The 18,871-nt window shown below is 41.7% G+C and overlaps 1 protein-coding gene across 2 annotated transcripts in view; it reads left to right on the top strand.

Annotated features, from left to right (window-relative positions):
* ETFB (electron transfer flavoprotein subunit beta) overlaps positions 1-18,871 on the top strand; it is a 46,648-nt gene that overhangs the window by 21,697 nt on the left and 6,080 nt on the right. Inside the window, exons 1-5 of one of the 2 annotated variants that reach the window (XM_072426080.1) lie at positions 129-358; positions 8,923-9,081; positions 10,998-11,060; positions 12,479-12,637; positions 15,059-15,238. In XM_072426080.1, the coding sequence (XP_072282181.1) occupies positions 275-358; positions 8,923-9,081; positions 10,998-11,060; positions 12,479-12,637; positions 15,059-15,229 (636 nt within the window). In that variant the 5' untranslated portion in view covers positions 129-274 and the 3' untranslated portion in view covers positions 15,230-15,238. Of the gene's footprint in view, positions 1-128; positions 359-8,922; positions 9,082-10,997; positions 11,061-12,478; positions 12,638-15,058; positions 15,239-18,871 lie in introns of those variants that run through there. The other variant, XM_072426079.1, reaches the window with a different exon arrangement.

Raw genomic sequence — 18,871 nt, forward strand, 5'->3', positions numbered from 1 at the left:
TGTGCTTTTTCAGTGGAGTTTTTGTGACCTCGAGTGATCCAGACTCCCCGCGGGTTCGGCTCCCTTAACTAGCTGGCCGTCTTCCATGGCTGCAAAACTCCGAGTTCAGCAAAGACGAGAGAACGCCATTCCAACACAGAATTGATTCTGGAAATTCTCTCGCTTCCAGAGAAATAATTTAGGCGTCTCGAAGAGAGAAATCCTTGGCTAGTTTTGCTTGCTGGACTGAAAAACTTTTAAGCAGCTCTTCTGAATACCTGGATTACGTTGTGTTATGTGCTCCGAATTCCATCAGCCCAACTCATTTATATGTAAAACTTTCCAAACGCCATCAGAATGTCAAAAGGAACCCGGCAAGGTAAGAAAAGAAAAAGGGCCGCCATTGCCAACTTCTGGGGAGCTGTGATCCTGGGCCGCCATGTTCAACCTTTGCCAACCTGAAACATGAGACTGTTGCAGCATCTGATCCCTATTCCTGCATTTATCAGATTTCCCTGAACTGTTGCAAATGGTCTTTTATATATAAAAGGGGGAGGGGGTTGCAAATGAAACTGAGGGGCAGCTTAGGGTGACAACTCTTCTTTCATAAATACAATGCTTTGTGTTGTCACCCGAGGACAAGGAAGTGTGTTACTGGCTAGGGAAAAAAGGGAACACCATCCAAGGACTGGTAGGTTATCATTTACAGACTGGATGAGAAGCAGCACAAGTAACCAATCTGTCCTGCAGTGCTCATGTACTACAAGGAGCATGCTGATAGGTGGAGAGGGGAAAATGCAATTGCGCTCATCTGTCTGTGTTTGCTGCGTCAGTCCAGTTACAGCAGGGGTGTCAAACTCTTGCCCGGCATGTCATTCTCTTTTTTTTTTTTTTTTTTTTTTGGCACCCAAAAGAATTCTTAATTTGAATTGCAGCTTGCCCACCGCTAATGCAATCCGTAGTAACAGCGGGCCGGCTGCAATTCATATTAAGCTGCTGTTCTATAGACCCGAGTACAATGCTGCTACTACAATTCCCCGCATCACTTGCGCCTGTAGACCAGCGGCCTCTCTGCCTATGTGTGGCCCCGCATTTTATAGACGCAAGTAATGCTGGGAATTGTAGTAGCGGCATCACTCGTGTCTGTTGAACAGCAGCCTATGGGTGGACCCCGTGGAGTTTGTACTGACAGGTAAGCTATATTATCAGGATTATTATTATCAGAAATTACCATAGAGCTATTGCTATAATAATTGTTTTACAGTGCCAGAGAATAAAATGTGAAACTAAATGAATGCAACAATTCATTTGGTTTTACATTGCATTCTCTGGCAAAGTAAAGCAATTAATCTCAATAAGAAGAAACAAGAACACATGAGAAGAGCATGCAGTAATATGCAGTGGATTGATCTAAATAATAATAATTTAGATCTACTGCATATTACTACATGGCTTTCTCATTCTTTCATCCTATTGAGATTGTTTTTTTTTTTTCAATAAATTTCGACTTGGTCTAAATTTTTAATTTCGGCCCTCTGTGTATTTGAGTTTGACACCCCTGAGTTACAGCCTGGATATGGGGACAAGACGTAGCTATATTGCATACCAACATATGCGAAAAATTGGACCTACTTGGTGATGGAGCTGTGACAGTCTCAGGGCTGGATGGTCAGAAATATAATTCATAGTAGTGTTTGACCCGGAACAAATATAGGGATTCAAAGACTCAAGACATTGATGGCAAAGCATCAGCATGATAGCCAGTGAAATGGCATTATCAAAGTATGGGACATCATTTGCTGTCCAATATTTTTTTTGGCTGCTTTAAAAGCCAAAATTTCATTTTGATTGGGGTGTAGCTTTAACGCCGGTTTCTTTGCAAACCTTTGCTGTGGAGAACACCAATGCATGTGTGCAATTACCCCACAACCCTGCACTTTTTATATTCTTTGCATTAATCAGTCCATTGGGACAGGTGGGAATTATTGTGCTGCAATACGCCTGTTGTCCAGTAGGTGTCTCACTTTTCTCTGCTACAATTCAGCAGCGCTCCCAGCTAGTCCTAATTTAAAACCGATTTTTTCCACCTCCTTACTCTTTATAGGGAGGTGATTTTGCTCGGTGCAGGTGCTGTGCGGAATAACAACCTCCTGGAGCCTGCGGTACTCTAATGTAGTAATTGTGCCGTGCTCTTGTATTAATAGCATTCGTATCAGGCGGCCTTGGCTCAATAATGACTTTATTTTGGACTTCTATTTAAGGGAGCTACAAACTTACAATGCATCCGCGCTCAAGAAGGGAAAATTAAATGTCTGCAACCAGTTAGACTTTTTTTTTCATTTAAAGGATAAGGATCTTTATTTTAGCTGTATATAGCTATAAAAAGTATCTGATTTTTAGTCTGCACCTCATAGGAAACGATAATTTAAAAAGGAGTCTGCACTTTTTTCAAAATCAAAGTGTGCCATGAGCTTTAGAAACATTGTGCAGCCAGGTCAAATGAAAGCTCTGCCCTAATGCAACACATGCCAATGTAAATGCCATCATGCCCTCACCCAACCATGCCAGGCTTATGGTACCATTGCATGCTTCATTAGAAACCTGTCACACACAAGCAATATTGGAAGCCTGGGATAAACGTGGTCACTTGAGGCAGATTTGAGGTGACTGCAGTGTTCTCCCCAGAAATGTTTTTTTTCAGCTGGGTGGGGGGAAACTTGTCGGTTGGTGGTCAAAATGCCAAAATTTAGTGACAAATTTATGAATCCAGTAACCTCTGTAAAAGGCATGTCCCACTTTTTGCCCCAGCTGTCCAGTGAGGCTACTTTGCAGTAACCACTCACAACCGTGCTGGGTGGTCCGCCCAGCTAAAAGTGGCCAGGGGGCAAACTTGGCTGCGAGAGCCTGAAGACCTAAACCACATCAATGATGATGGGGGAAAAAAGCAGCGGGGTGAAAAGACAATGTAGGATTCACTGAGCAAGCAAATATGTTTATCCTGGACTGCAAACCACCATGTAACGGACATTTTACATTGAGTCCTCTTTGACCACCACGCCTTTTGCCTGTATTACATGGCATTTGTGTGGCATGTATGACCATGACAAATACAGATTAAAATAGCAATGTGGTTGCCATATGTCTGGCCATTGGTGACCAAATTGACCGTCGTGTATAGGAATACTCGAGGTCGGATCTTTGTTGGGCATCTACTTCTTGAACTGTTTACAATCTCAGAATATCAATACAATAGTTTCCATATTACCAGTCAGGTCAAAGAGCTTTTTTCCAGGGGTGACCATTATTATTTTTAATATAATCCAAGGGTGACCATTATTCTGTATACATTGCCCAAAGCCCTGAATTACGTCTTGCAGTCATGCATGTAGTAAACACAGCTAAGGCCTTGAGATCAATGTTAGATTTTTCTCTTCCGCCCCCTGTTATCCTCCCCGTCCATCCGCTGCCTGTTATCATCTCATCTTGTGAATGAGGACACGCCGTACCCCTCTTCATTCACAGGGCTGTCCTCCTTCCCCCTCCACATCCAATCCACAGACCTGTCAGTTCTGCTTTTCTGCTCTAGTAATTTTAGCCCAGACCCATCCACACTTTGATTTTATTTTTTTCTTCCCCCTCCTGTTCATCAAACGCCAGCAGTATGGAGGGAATTGCTCGGCATTACGGATGCAGAACACGTTCCACTGCCTCTGTTCACCCGGAGCTCTGCGCTTTAAACTAATCACGGCCCCAGACCGTTTAAAGGGAAGCTCTGAATTTTTCTCCCAGCAAAACTGCTGAGTATTCCGACGTGACATCATTTTGGTTTTTTCATTTTAGCTCCCTGTGTTCATGGTTTTCTCTATGGACAGACCTTCCTATATGGTCCTTCCTGCACTCCTGAGGTTGCTGTAAGCCATTAGCATCGCTTTTTCATAATGTGCATACTCTATCTATCTATTCATAAAGCCCAGCATTACTATATAACATGTCACATGACCATTTTCCACGTCTTCTGTCTGCATCGTCTGATATTTGGACAGAGGTTAGAGCTTTAGGCTGCATACATGTGCAGTGCTTAACCAAGAATTTTTTTTAGGCCGGATGGGAGGAAATTGTAGGCGTGTGGAAGCCCATGAACTTTGACCCAACTCTTCAGTAACCACCCAAAAACAGCCGGGTGGTTGCTGAAAAGTGCCGGGTGGTGCACCCAGCTAAAATGGGCTGGGGAGAACAATGATGTGCAATAATTGTCGCTGGAAAGGATCTTTCATGATCATTTCTGATGACAAAAGTCTGAATGATGCATGAACGAGTGCTGTACATACAGTGCTGTTCTGCTCTATGGGGAGGGGAGGAATGAACAAGCAGCACCCTGATGTGCTCTCTCCCCTTCACTTTCATTGTCATTGTCCATCGTTTGTGGATCAGCCTGGACAGATCTATGAACGAGGAGCGTTGTACACATGCCAAATTCTGGTCTAATATTAGCCCTGAGGCGACTATCGGACGAGAATTATCTGAAGAGTGTATGTAGCCATATGGTGGAGTCTGTTTGTTTTTCTTGTTCTTTTTTTCTCAATCAACTTTTTGCACTGCAGTGATGGCAAACACACAGTTCCTATAGGAAGATAGATGGTGCATGCTCACATAGTGTGCAACTGCATTAATTGCATTGCATTGTTGAAGAGCAGGCAGTATCGTCAGGTATTTTTTAACATATTTATTCATCATTGGCAAAAGAATAGCATAGTAGTAATGCAGGGCTCGTTCACATGGAAGATTGTGAAGCTGGGGACTGCTTCACATCTGCAGAATACATGGGGTTTGTTGATCATTGGCCTCTAAATACCCATTAGAATTGTCTCTGAATGCCAGTTCGCCATGTGTGGTAACATAATCAATTGATTTTCCTTGCCTAATCCATTTTCAGTTGACATTCTGTCCAAATATCACTCCTTTTGGGCTTCATATTCAAATGTAAATATTGAACGGCTAATGAGTTGTCACCAGTATGCTGTATTCTCCCAAGACTTTTTTAAGCTGGATTGAAGGAAGCTCTAGGTGGGTGGCAGCCTCTGTATTGTGTCCCAACCACCTAAAAACAGCTGGGTGGTTATTGAAAAGCGCTGAATGGTGTGTCCCGCTTAAAGGTACTGGGGAGAACACTGAGAATGAGTGTCCCCGTTTTACCCTCCCATGTGACAACTCAACATTTTCTTTCCCTTATCATACCTGTGTCAATAAACATCAGGGCAATCGGAGAAAGTACACGGCTATAGGACCCTGAAGGGGGTTCTAACTTCTTCCCACTTTACTCTTTAAATAAACTAACTGACTTTAATTAGGTGGACTGACCCCCAACGGTGCCAACATTGGAGCCAATTAAAAGATAAAGTGTTTATCTAAATTAAATGTCTACTAAGGAAATCGCCTTTTGTTTTATTCCTATAATATATGTTATGGGTTCAGAAGTCAGAATGCTTTACATCCCCTCTCTCCTGCGAATTCCTGTGTAAGGTTTTTCTCTGGTAATGCCGGCAGCTTTCCTCCATTGTCCATCACCCATCTTGTCTTCCATCTCCATTTCATTCCCTCCCATCTCCCTCTCTGGTTAATGGTTCATAAAGATAGTATGTGCCGCTTTCCTCCTCCGCCTTTTAAATGTCAGCAAGGAAGGGGCCCATCTCCCCGAAGCCTGCACTGATCGGTGCATTTGGCGTTCAGCTTCATCACGTTGGGGGCCGGTCCGGGACTTTGAGAAATTCTAGGCTTCTTGTTACAGAGCAGAGAAATCAAATCAGATTTTGTATGTGATGTGGATATTATTCTTTTTAATATTTTATTCCATCAATTGTATACAGAGCCAGATAATTCATGAGACAACATTAGGGATGTCTAGGAATTGGGCCAGCTCCAGTCTCAGTGCTTTTGCAATAAACCAGGGAACCGGTGCAGCTGATTAAAGCTGTCCGCCATCACAAAGAAAAATGCATTCGAAGGCAGTTGGTGTCTGATGGTGAGGGTTCTTTCTAGTATAGACAATGATAGAGGAGTGTATATTGCAAGTGTTATCCTTGCCAATTAAAAAGGTGGGGGGGCTGTTAGCTTGCATAGGGCCCTCTGTTTATTGCACCTTTGTACAGGCTCCTCTCCTGTATTGAAATGACTTACTACACACTTTAATCTTTTCCCAATGTGCTTTAGAAGCTGCAGCACATCACATCCTGCCTCATTTCCTGCCTTAAGGACATGCACCATCATCTAGCCCTTTCCTTGTAAGCTTTGCTGCCCCTGGGCCGCTCCTTTAATTTGCTAGATTTGACCATGAAGGTTCAGCATGACATTAGGACGTTACCCAGGACAGACAACATGCAAATTTAGTTTGCCTAGGCACACCCACCCCTCCCAGGAGGATCTATTCAGGAAGGCATTTTATATTTTACATAACTCCTCCCAAGAGGGATCTACCCATTAAGGCATTTTTTAAATGTACACACCCCTCCCAAGAGGATCTACCCATTAAGGCATTTTTTTTATTCCTTCCAAAAGGATCTACTCAAGGCTTTTTTTATATTTCTATACCCCTCCCAAAAGCTATCTACCCATCAAGGCATTTTTATACCCCTCCCAAGTGGATCTACCTATCAAGACATTTTTATATGTACATACCCCCTCAAGAGGGAACTACTTATCAAGGCGTTTTATATATACAAACCCCTCCCGAGAGCTAGCCCACTGCTTGTAGCAAGACATACCAATTGTAAGAGAAGAAATAAGGCAGGATGCCATATTTCCAGAATACAATGTAGAACACTGTGTGGCTGCCTCTCCCACCAACCATGATCAGCCCGCATTGCATAAAGCAACACAAGGACACATCGATGACTCTCTTCAGATGGGAATTAAAAAGCCCAAAGCAGAACGGGAGGGATGATGATGATGATGATGATGGTGGTATATTAAGTCCAAGATGCTGCAGCGACGGCTTCAGTCTAAAAAGCCACCAATAAATTGCTCACCAATCCATATCCCTCCCCCTATTGTATTCCGCTTCTTGCCTCTTAGATTGTAAGCTCTTCTGGCCAGGGTCCTCTCCTCCTCCTGTGTCCCTTTCTGCATCTGTCCGTCAACCCCAATTTATTGTACAGCGCTGCAAATTATGTTGGCGCTATATAATTCCTGTTTAATATTGATTTCATTGGAGAGCAGGTGAGCTGGCACAGGATTTGTGACCTTGGGTTGTTGAATTCCATTTAATTTTGTTGTGTGTGTTGTGGTCTTTTTTTACACCTCTATATTCATGTAGCTATGCGGTTTAGTTATTTTTTACATTTACACATCCATGTTGCTATGTGGTTTAGTCAAGTCCTCGATCTATGACAAGTTACTCACATGGTGTGTTTTTTTTTTTTTTTTTTTTTTTTTTTAATTTGCGCGGTGACATTGCCCACAGGCGATCCATTTTTATGCACACAATCTACTTGTCTTATCCCCTTTACCTGACTCATGAGGGAAAGAGGAAATTGCCGGAGTCTCGTGACGAAGGCGAGAGCTGAGACATAATTACAGTATAGGTTTCCGGGGCTTGACGTCTATTCTACAAGAACCGTAAGGGGGTATTTAACCCCCCGCTGAGCCCTACACAGGTGTGGATCCGTGCGATGAACTCCATCACAGCCTTATTTTCATCATACAACGTTGTAAATATTCAGCTCAGGCTTTTCTTGTGCACCTCTCCGCATTTTATTCCTGACTTTGAGAAAAAAATCTTTGGAAATACATGTAATGCTTCATCAGATAACATGGACTGTGGGGGGTGGGGGTAATGGCTTAGAGATGTCTAGTTCATATTAAGGTGTTTTCGGTTCTTTTTATAGGGATGGTCGTTGTTTCTCCTGCATTTTGGAACGCTCCCACTTTGCGTTTTATTTACACAGCATGTCCAATTACGGTGCAGATGAGCTGCAGTTCAAACATAGAATCATTTGTTTGCTATTCAGACGCATTTATTTGCATTTAGATAGCAAACATGGCTTTTGAAAAAAATAGGCCTGTGGACCCTTACCATTGCTATAGCCTCCTTTTGTTTAAATGCTGTGCAAGATTTACTATTTGTACAATGTTACCCCATTGAGAGAAACTTTGGTTTCTGCGAAAACCCCTACAAAACAATACAGGAAGCGGTGGTCTTTGGGACAACAATGCACGTTTAAAAAAACAAATGGGGCAAGTTATGTCAAGTTCTATCACTTGCCTATATTATTCGACCTTTTTAACATGGGGAACCCTTTTAATAACGTTCAGGAAACCCCGGCTCTAATTACTATATCCACAGCTCACAGTATATTGGTGTGGTGGTCAGTGGGAAGAAATCCTCTTACAGATGATTCTTGTCTGATATCTGAAGAGAGTCTGATGTGTGTACATAGTTTCTCCGACGTCGTTCATGTATCCATCCTGGTGTATCCACGAATGACGAACGATCGTAATGGAAGCAAAAGGAAAGGGGTGCCACTCCGTCGTTCTCCCCCCTCTCCTCTCGGTAAAACAGAACAGCGCTGTATGTACAGCTCTCATTCAGTCTTTTGTTTGTGAAAGATCCTTTCTAAAGACAATTTTTGAACATGTGTACGAAGCCTAACAGTTAGCCAAAAAATTCATTGGTAAATTGATAAATTGCCCATTGCTCAGGGAACCCTGGTTGAGAAACACTGGTGGAGATGGGGTGGCCAAGCATCATTGACTATAGTTGATGCTGAACAGATTTATTCTGCTCATCATTACATTGAAATCAGAATATGGGTACGGCTCCTGTACTTGCATGCTTCCAGATAAAAGGAAGTGCAGTCATCCATATCAAACCAGACCGGCTTTCATATGATTAATACAAATGGCAATGCTAAAGTTCCTCATATAACGCAATCGATGTTCTCTCTGCAGGAGACCATCAGGACAGCCCTGGCCATGGGAGCTGACCGAGGCATCCACGTAGACGTCTCCGCTAAGGATTCCGAAACGCTCGGCCCCTTCCAGGTCTCCAAGATCCTGGCTGCACTGGCCAAGAAAGAGAACGCCAACATGGTGATCCTGGGAAAGCAGGTGAGTTTATAATATTATTATTAATATTATACAGGATTTATAAAGCTCCAACATGTTGCGCAGCAATAGGGGTTGCAAATGACACAGACACAGGAGGAGGAGAGGACCCTGCCCAGAAAAGCTTACAATCTAGGAGGTGGTGGGAGTATCACACAATAGGAGGGGGATATGGAATGGTGGGTAAGTAGTGAGGGTTTAGGAGACAGAAAAAGATGGGTAGGTGAGGTTGAAGCGTTAGGTTTTAAGGGCTCTGAAGGAGCAAAAAGTTGGAGCAAGCCAAATAGGATGAAGAAGACCATTCTAGAGAGTCGGGGCAACTCTAGAAAAGTCTTGGAGCTGTGCGTGTGATGAAGTTATAAGTTAGGAAGTCATTAGTATGTCATTGGAGGAGCAAAGAAAACGGCTAGGGGAGTATTTTTCTACCGGGTCAGAAAGGTGGGACAAGAACTGTGGAGGGATTTGAAGGCAAAGTATGTGGAAATGTTGTACTGTAAATACGATCCCCTGGGGATCCATCATGCATTTATGTACAGCAATGTCTCCCCAAAGTGTGGGTTGCCTACTGCTGGTGGGAATCACCCTCAGTCTTGCTCAAGGAGTTATTTTTGTGGTGGACCATTTAACGTTACAAGGCTGCTTGAATAAATTCCTGACATGATTGTAAAATACAGCAGCAGTATAGTTTAAAAAGATTCTAAAAATAGACCATTTCAGAGCAAAAGTATCAAATTGCTGTACGTTGTGATGAGTTAGGAATTTATTCAGAGAGGATTTTATAGTTACTTAAAGGTCGATATAAAATCTGAACTTTGACCTGTTTATTTTATTGGTCCCTCAGCTTGTGTTTAAAGAAAAAAAATGCTCTGGCTGCAATTACAAAGTTAAAGGTGTCACTTGCAGTATTCCAATCTCACCACAAGATGATGTCCTCAGTTTTTAACGTTGAATGACCCACTTGCAGAACTCAACCCAGAAAACTAAGGACCTAAACCTGCCTCCCAATGGGGTATTTTCACATCCTCACTCTGTAATGGCACAAAAAGCGGTGCTGATTTTGAAACTCTCTCTATGATTGAGGTCCAGCCAGCCCAAAAGACCCTGTGATGTCTTCTAGATTGAATAACCGTAAAGCAGCACTCAACCCAGAAGACTGAGACATGTTGTGAGTACAGGGTGTTTAACTCCACCTCCCCAGGGGCATTTTTATGCCTCCCTGTATTCACTATGCTTCGTGAAGGTCCCCCCTGCCTGGAGAGGTGAAAAAGGCCCTGTAATGTTACAGAAACAATTCAAAGACTTTAAGGTGCATGCAGGGAAAAGGGCGAAAGCGATAAGGATAACTTACTAATGTCTAAATGACACTGCTACATGCTAATATACTATTTTTAGTTTGTATTTTTTATTTTGTTTGCTTGCTAGAACTTAAAGAAAGACTGTTTGAAGGACCTTTTGAGAAAGGAGGGGTGAGAAACTGGAGGGATTGGGCTTTTTAAACAAGTCTCTTGAATTTTTATAAGCTTCACCTGAAAGATCAGCGTCTAGTTACAACCAATTATTTTTATCTTTATTCCTCCTTTATGTACACAGCAGACTCGGAGACAATAGCAGATATGAAGTTGTGCAAGGAAATAAAAAAAGTATGACCTGCGGTCATTTAAAAATTAACTATATAAAAATTGATGAACAGATGTCAACATTTTTTTTTTTTTTTTTTTATTATAATCTTATGATACGTTGGGGTTGGTGTGTAGTTTCTGTATACAGGACATGTTTTCTCATCTTTACGGCCTGCGTTGTTTTTGGTGATTGCCATCCTGCTCACGATGAATCACATCCTGGAAGCTGGGCTCACAGTGCTTTTCTGTGATAATTCTGTACAGAGTTGCCCTCCAGCTCAGCTCTCTCTTCTCTTGCAGGCCATCGATGATGACTGTAATCAGACTGGACAGATGACCGCTGCGCTGCTCGACTGGCCTCAGGTAGACGTCATTCTCTTTCCTGGAAAGTGACAATTACAGAGGAGGTTTAAAGACAAAACTTGTGGGAAATTAAAGCAGTTCTCCATTATGTATATCAAATGCAAAATATGATTTAAAAAAAGTTGACCACTTCCCAGTGGCCTGTTTATTCCCTTGTGGAATCCTGGTTTTAGGAACCCAATATGATTTGACTGTAGTTGACATTAGCATGATTATTATTGGGTGATTGATAATACTTTTCACAAATAAGCTTGAGCATAACAACACATACCTAGGTAAAAATGGTGGTGTCCCTTAGCATTGGTGAAGTGTAGAAGTTACTGCTTTTATCTGTGTTTATCCAACTTTTTAATATGTGGGAATACTTTGAATCAGCTTTGAGGTATTCAGGGAACCCCTTCTATATTTACATCCACAGCTCATAGTACATTAGTGTGGTGGTCAGTGGGAAGAATTCCTCTTACATTGCTGGCCATTGGGAAGAATGTCACTCTTACAGATAGCCAAAAAGATTGTTGGTGTCTCCTAAACTGACCTGAGAGGTACAAACTGCTCATTGCTCATGGAACCCATAGCAATCCCTAGAGGAACACTGGTTGAGAAAAACACTGGCCTTCGTTGATGTCCGGTGAAAAAAATGTCTTGCTAGTTGGCGTAGGGGGTAGATAATTTCCTAATATTCAAGGAACCTAAGAAGGGACCCTTGGAGGTTTCTTTGTGGTTTCCGCAAAGGTGGCAACCACTGACTAGTCATCAGAGCAACAAATTCTCAAATGTTTGACCATTATGGCAGCTAGGTATTCCCCTTTGCCCATTGTACATTCACCTGAATTCCATGGCCGTAGCTTGTTGAAGCATCACATCCACTAAACAATAAGGCCCGTCTGAATAAACTTTTGCTATGAAATGCAAAGGCTTTATTCATTTCCATTTACATAAATACTGATCTATTAAAAAGTTATATTTTCCAGTTTCCCACAGCAAAGTCAATCCTTTATTATGCTTTGCATGGGATCACTTAATATCTATCGGGCCTGTTCTCCCTCTTGTCAAAAACCTATGATCTATTTCCATGAGTTATTTGGGCCAGGTTAACACCTGCAGCAGGATCAAGGCATCCTGTGCATCTCCCCCCAGGTGCCTAAACACACGGCAATGCTGCTTCTGAAAGATCGGGACACACATGTGATGGCTGGAGCTGCCGCAGGAAGATGCTACCATGTGGGCAGTGGTTTCCTGGGTTAAGGAATCGGTAACGTGACCGCACATGTGAACCTACCCTTAGTATTCTGCCACCTTGTATAAAGTAATCAGTACATGATATCATGACATTACCACAATCTGTGCCATCCTCTAGCAGATAGGCCACATCTGGGAGCATTTGAGTCCTTTTATTGACCTCTTTATCTTTTCTGCAGGCAACATTTGCATCAGAAGTTAAGGTAGAAGGAGACAAACTGACCGTGGTGCGGGAGATCGATGGCGGGCTGGAGACAATCAGCATGAATCTCCCAGCTGTAGTGACTGCAGACTTGAGACTGAATGAGCCACGCTATGCCACTTTACCAAACATCATGGTAAGCCAACAAGTCTGCTATTTAATTATCTAAAGTACTAAATGGTCTAGGGTAGTAATTCCTGACCTTTTAACATGCAGGAACCCTTTAAATAACTTTCAGGTCTTCAGGAAACCGCTTCTATGATTTCTATATCCACAGCTCACAGTATATTGGCTTGGTGGTCAATAGGAATAATGCCTCCTACATTGCTGGTCATTGGGAAGAATGTCACCCTTACAGATAGCCATTGATCATTGGTGTAACTTAAACTGACATGAAAAGAACAAACTGCTCCTTGCTTATGGAACCCCCAGCAACCTGTAGGGGAACCCCGGCTGAGAAACACTGTCCCAGGGGGATTGAACCTTCATGTAGACAAAACCACTGCCTTGTCCTTTTCTCTGACATGAATTGCCCTCTCTGAATAGTTTGTTTGGACATTGGCTAAAAATGGCCGCCAGCCAGTCATATCGGGCAGCTGCTGTTATAATTTCTTTTGCGGAGCAGAATACGAATGAGCCCTTTGCAAAGTTATGCGCTGCTGTGGGCGGACGGGCTCCTCTACGTCTGTAATGGGCATATTAAGTAGGAATTAGGCTGCTGCGATCTTTATCCTGGGCTTTATATACCGCTCAAGCGGGGAACGTCGTGTTTACAGAAGCGCTAATTAGCTGAAACTGCTCCATCCATGAACCATACAGCTGCTGTGAGCGAAAACATTCATATTCAATGCGCCTGAAATTTGGACTTCGGATGTGTGTTTTCTTTTAATGGGTTTCCCAAAACAAACACTTAACCGGTTTGCTTTTCCTCAAATCTGTTAAGCTGATTGAAAAAAAAAAGCTTTGTGTTCTTTAACCTTTTCTTTGTATCGCTGGTTTTAAAAAGAAAACCGCTGCCGGCATGGATGGCCTTGACTTCTTACAGGTTGGGCAGATATCGGCACAAAGGGTGGCAATACTACAATACTAGAGGCATATTGAGCAGTCAAACTTTTATCATTAGTTTTTTTTTCCCCAAACCAGCTGATTTAGAATGATTCCAAAACCATAAGAGCAGCAGAAACCCAAACTTTGGAGTCACATCAATAAAGCAACCAGCAGATCTGCTGATCATTTCGATGTGCATGTTTTAACTGAAACTGACTTCTGCTTTTCATTTTATTTATTCAGTCATATTATTCTTTTTTTAATTGGCCATTTATGACCCACTTTGAGTAAATCTGTTTAGCATGCGTGCTATCGTTACAAAATAAACATGTTTTAGTGTATAAAATTCTAGAGTTGCATCAATAGTCCTGTGGTGTGAAGGACTTGGGAGGAATAAACTCTCTTGCACTGGGCCACCAGCCAAAAAGGGTAAAAGCAAAAGTCCAGATTTAGACATAATACACTTCCTTAAAAAAAACACATACACACCACATCCCGTTTTCTGATCCCTGACCTTTACCCCATAATAAGTTTTTGAGCATCCTATTTCAGGATCATACCCATTAGAATGGTGTCGCCCATTACTAAGTATTATTTATATGCTGGGCATATAATGCTTTGTTTGATCCATGGCGTTGCCTATGCTTTTTTTGGGAAGGCTTTCCATGTGAAGACCTAATAGGACTGTTAAGGGTCAATGTCGGGACATTCTGCAAGTTCCTTCACACCAAACTGTTGAAGCCATGTTATTATGCATCTGACTTTGAACAGTAATGATGGGACTTTCACCAACTTGTTAGTAGTGAAGGGGTCTGACTTAAAAGATCTCCAAGACTGGAGAAAGAAGACTATCATGGCAGAACCTTGGTGATTCAACAAACTTAGTCTAGGCCAACTAAGAACAAATGATTAAGCAATCCATTCCAGGTTTGCTGTATCACCCAAGTTCCCCCATGATGATCACTCTTCTCCAGTCTTGAAGAGCTTTTAAATTTTCTTTTTTTTTAAACTGTCCTACTAACTGTATTCACTAAAGACACCTGAATTTAATCCACTTGGCCATATAATGTACCTTCCCGCAGTCCCAAAAAATAAGGAGCTCCCAACTGTAAATACATGCCTTGAAATTGGTCCAGCCATGTGATTACTTCCATAGAAAATTAAAAAGGAGTGGGCTTGGTGCTGACTTCTAGTGTGCGTTCAAGTTTGCCAGGCATATACATAGATTTGTATAGAGGAACATATAACGAAGGTATATTTCGGGTGCATTCACAGCTAACATGATTTAATATGTAGACTTCAGTTTAACACTAACCATGAAAATGGTAGTTGCTGTTGATCCAATATATAGACTTTAATACGGTCTGAATCACCAACTTGGAGCGAGTACTGAAATCAGGAATTTTGACTCTCATTCCAGGATGGTGCACCCAGAATTATAGGCGTTTACATTTTGTAAAGCACATTTTGATTTGTCGGCTAGAGTACTAATTATGTTTCCCCCCCCCAGAAAGCCAAGAAGAAAAAGATTGAGAGTGTGAAGCCAGCAGATCTTGGGGTGGACACAGCGAGCCGTATACAGATTTTGAGCGTGGAAGATCCACCGCAGAGACAAGCCGGTGTAAAAGTGGAGACCGTAGAGGATCTTGTAAGCAAACTGAAGGAGAGCGGATGCATCTAGCAGGACAAGGTGAGGGCTTTTATTAATTACATAACAGGTAATTGTTTGTTTTCTGCTGGTAAAGCGATTCTGTGCCCAGAAAAATAGAAAAGGCGATTAAAGTTTTGTTCGCAAGCACAAGTATATTCAACTGCCACCAATTGTGTTGACCTTTGTCAGCATTGGTTCAGGTAGTGAATGAATTGTTAATATGAATAGGATTTTTTTTAACGCCAACATATTACGCAGTGCTGTACATTAAATAGGGGTTGCAAATGTCAGACAGATACAGACAGTGACACAGGAGGAGGGGAGAACCCTGCCCCTAAGAGCTTACAATCTAGCAGAATAGACCATAGTGCTAGCGGCTACTTCTGCATGTAGCTCCCATGCATCTCTGCAGGATCTACTTGGGAAAGCCAAAACACAGCTTTGAAGTAATGATCAACATGGGGTATTGGCAACTTCCATGCAAAAACCCAGTGCAAACAATCTGAGTATTGCTCTAATCGATTTCTACTATGAATCCAAAATCCTGTTATGTTGCTTTCACAAAAGCTCACTTCTATCTGTGTGAGCAGTAGCCTCTCTGCAGCAATCTGACACTTGCTGCTGATTGGAGAATTCTAGCGCCAGCTTATGGGTCGAGTATGTATGTGATTCTTAGGTTGAGAGGTGCATTAAAATTAACCTACTGCTTTTCCTGGAAAATGTGACTCCATATAATATAAAAACAGTAGTTTTTTTCCATTATAGGTTGTGTTCTATATTTAGCCTTCATGTTCTCTGTACAGTTTACTCCACCATATAGTGCACAGTGAGCTGGAATTTCACATAAAAGATGTGTTGATAATGATCCAGCAGGTTGAAAACACCTTCGCCAAGCATGAGGTGGGAAAGGAAAAAACAGTTAAAGTTGTAGACCAGGCAAGCGCCCAAGTACACTATTAAAATACCTATTTGTGCAGTAAAGCATCCATAATCTATATCTAGCAAAGTATTTACAATTCTGTGAGGTCAGTCTTGTCATAGCTGCACAGCACAACTGTTGCGCAGCTTCTCTCCCGCCCCCCTTGTTTGCTTCTGATTGGACAATAAAGGAGCAGCAGCACAATGTTAGCTGACTGTCTCCAAGTGCTGCTCCTCCTTATTCTAGGCTGCAACATGGACATCATGGGAGACAAATATAGGGACAAATCTTGTTAATATATTTCAGAATATTTTCAAATCTGCATTTGTTGGTGTATTTTATGCTTTGGAGTTCATTAAATAATTTTAACCTTTCTCTTATAAATTTAGGACTTTAGGGTCAATACTGTTAGCTACATTTTTTACTTCCTAAAACTAACCAAATGATTAAAATAGACAAGAGAAATTTTGTATTTCTATCCTTTCAGTGATGGTATTGACAAAGCTGAGCCTTTTTCTACCTTCATTTCCCCCTACACTTTCCTTACCCACCTCAGTTGTAGTCTATCAGGATGATAGTGTAGGAGCAAAATTCGAAGACAGGGGCACCCTATTATTTCAGGACAAGGACCTTCATGGTAGGACCGCCAAGGTAATATTTAAAGTGGAACTAAACCCACAATACTCGCCTGTCCCCGTTTTGTTGCAGGCCATCTCCGTCTTTTTCCTTTTTTTGAAAACGATCTTCAGCCATCTTGATTGGCTGGGATGGAATGACGTAACTCTTGTTGAGATGCGTGAGAGTTCATTGATTTCCCGTTCGTGCAAGGAAAGCTGGGATTTTTTGTGTATTCCTGGTAACAAATGCTGAGCTGCTCAGCATGGGCGGCTATCAGGCATAGGGCATGACCTCTCCTTTTCTGCAATAATCGCCTGCCTGGTTGCCGGTTGTTCAAAGTGGGACTTGAACTCTGCAGCTTTCATTTGAATTAGAACAAAGGTGGAATTAAAGTTCGACTTTTACAAATTCATTATCAGCCAGGTAGGTACAGGTGATCTCTCTTCTGCCTGATTGCTTTGGGTTTCCTTGGTTGGCAGAAAATCTCGGCTTCCTTGCGCTTGTTGGGTTTGAATGAACTCTTGCTTACATGAGCGGGAATTACATCATCCCTGCATGGCCAATCAATATGACCAAAGATCAGCTCCAGGAAAAAGAGAAGGAAGATGGCTACGCACCATAATGGAACAGAAATAGATCAATCACATGGCTTTAGTTGCTAAAATTCAATAATGGGATTCTAAAAATATTGTGTCCCTTTTTTTAAGAAGTGTATATGAGATTAGATTATTGGGTGTCGATCTACTTTGTTTCATATATTAGATTGTAGAGATCAAATGTAATAAACCTTAACTGAAAAAAAAAAAAGGAAAATTTGATCCACAAACTGTGATGGCTTCCTTTTCATTTTTTTTGTCAGCTGTAAAAGTCAAATCTGACAGCAGATTGCGATGGAAAGGTCACTTTTAATATCGTTAAATTACAAGACGTCTCTGGTACCAATTATCCCTTCCTTTAGACTTTAACAAAAGTGGAGTTTTCCTTTAAATTCTCCTATCGCCGTTACCAATTAGACAATTAATTAATCTAGGAACATAATTGAAGTTGTCATCTTGTGACATGAAGTGGCTCCTGCCTGGGCCGGGTGACTGGTAAACACCATCAATATTTTGGTGCCTAATTTCATAAATGCTAATTTGATAAATACTATTTTAATGATGTTTTGTTTACGGCGGCTTTGGCGCGTCAGGCGTACATAAACCAGCAACTGGAGTGATGAAGGTAGCCTACGGTTGTTTTGATTGCTTCAGATCGACTTAATGCAAACTCATCAAGTCTGAAAATTATTTTTTTAGCCCAAACCATTTTAATTGTCATTTGGTTTAGATGACGAGGAGGGTTGTCGTAGAAGAGTCCACGTCACGATTTATTGCTGTACTTATCATGGGGGGATTTCATTGCCATTCTGCTTTCAAAGATTTGTAGCTATGGAATTGGGAGCGCCGGATTTAGGCCGCCATAATCCTTCATTATTCTGCTATGAAAAAAAAGGTTTATTGGGTAACGGAATATAATGCCAATGCATTTGAGAGATGGAGCTCCCTCGTACTTCTTCAGAGCTCAAACGTTAGTAAGTTACATCTCTGGTTTCAGTTAAAACCATAAAAAGTGATGACTTTATATGATCATCTTAACCAATAAACCTTTTTAACAGAATCCCCAAACTCTACAATGGTCTATTATGGGGCGTTCTGAAATCCACACCCATGAACAAATCAGATGAATGAATAAGCCATTGTGATCATAGGAGATTACAGCCATAATTTCGTCTTCTATTTTTTATGTTCTGGCTTCCTGCGAGATTTACAATCAACTTTTCCTGGAAACCAACATCTAAAAATGTTAACATTTTTAGTTGCATGCAGAATAGAAAAGGGAAAATCTTGCAATGCCGACAAAAGGGGACAACCAAGAGGGGATTTGCTCTTCATGTTTGGTTTTATAAGATGGAGAGATTTCCTCGCCACATGATATTGCTTTCAGTGAAAAGACACATTTTCTCTTCTGATAATTCTATAGGAAAGTGAGATTACTTCCCCACTTTATAATGCTTCTATAGCAGTGTTTCCCAACTAGGGTTCCTCCAGAGATTGCAAGAGGTTCCTTAAAAAATTAGCAGTTTGTGCCTCTCGGGT

The sequence above is a fragment of the Pyxicephalus adspersus genome, chromosome 11 (assembly GCF_032062135.1).
Source record: "Pyxicephalus adspersus chromosome 11, UCB_Pads_2.0, whole genome shotgun sequence".
Classification (NCBI taxonomy): domain Eukaryota; kingdom Metazoa; phylum Chordata; class Amphibia; order Anura; family Pyxicephalidae; genus Pyxicephalus; species Pyxicephalus adspersus.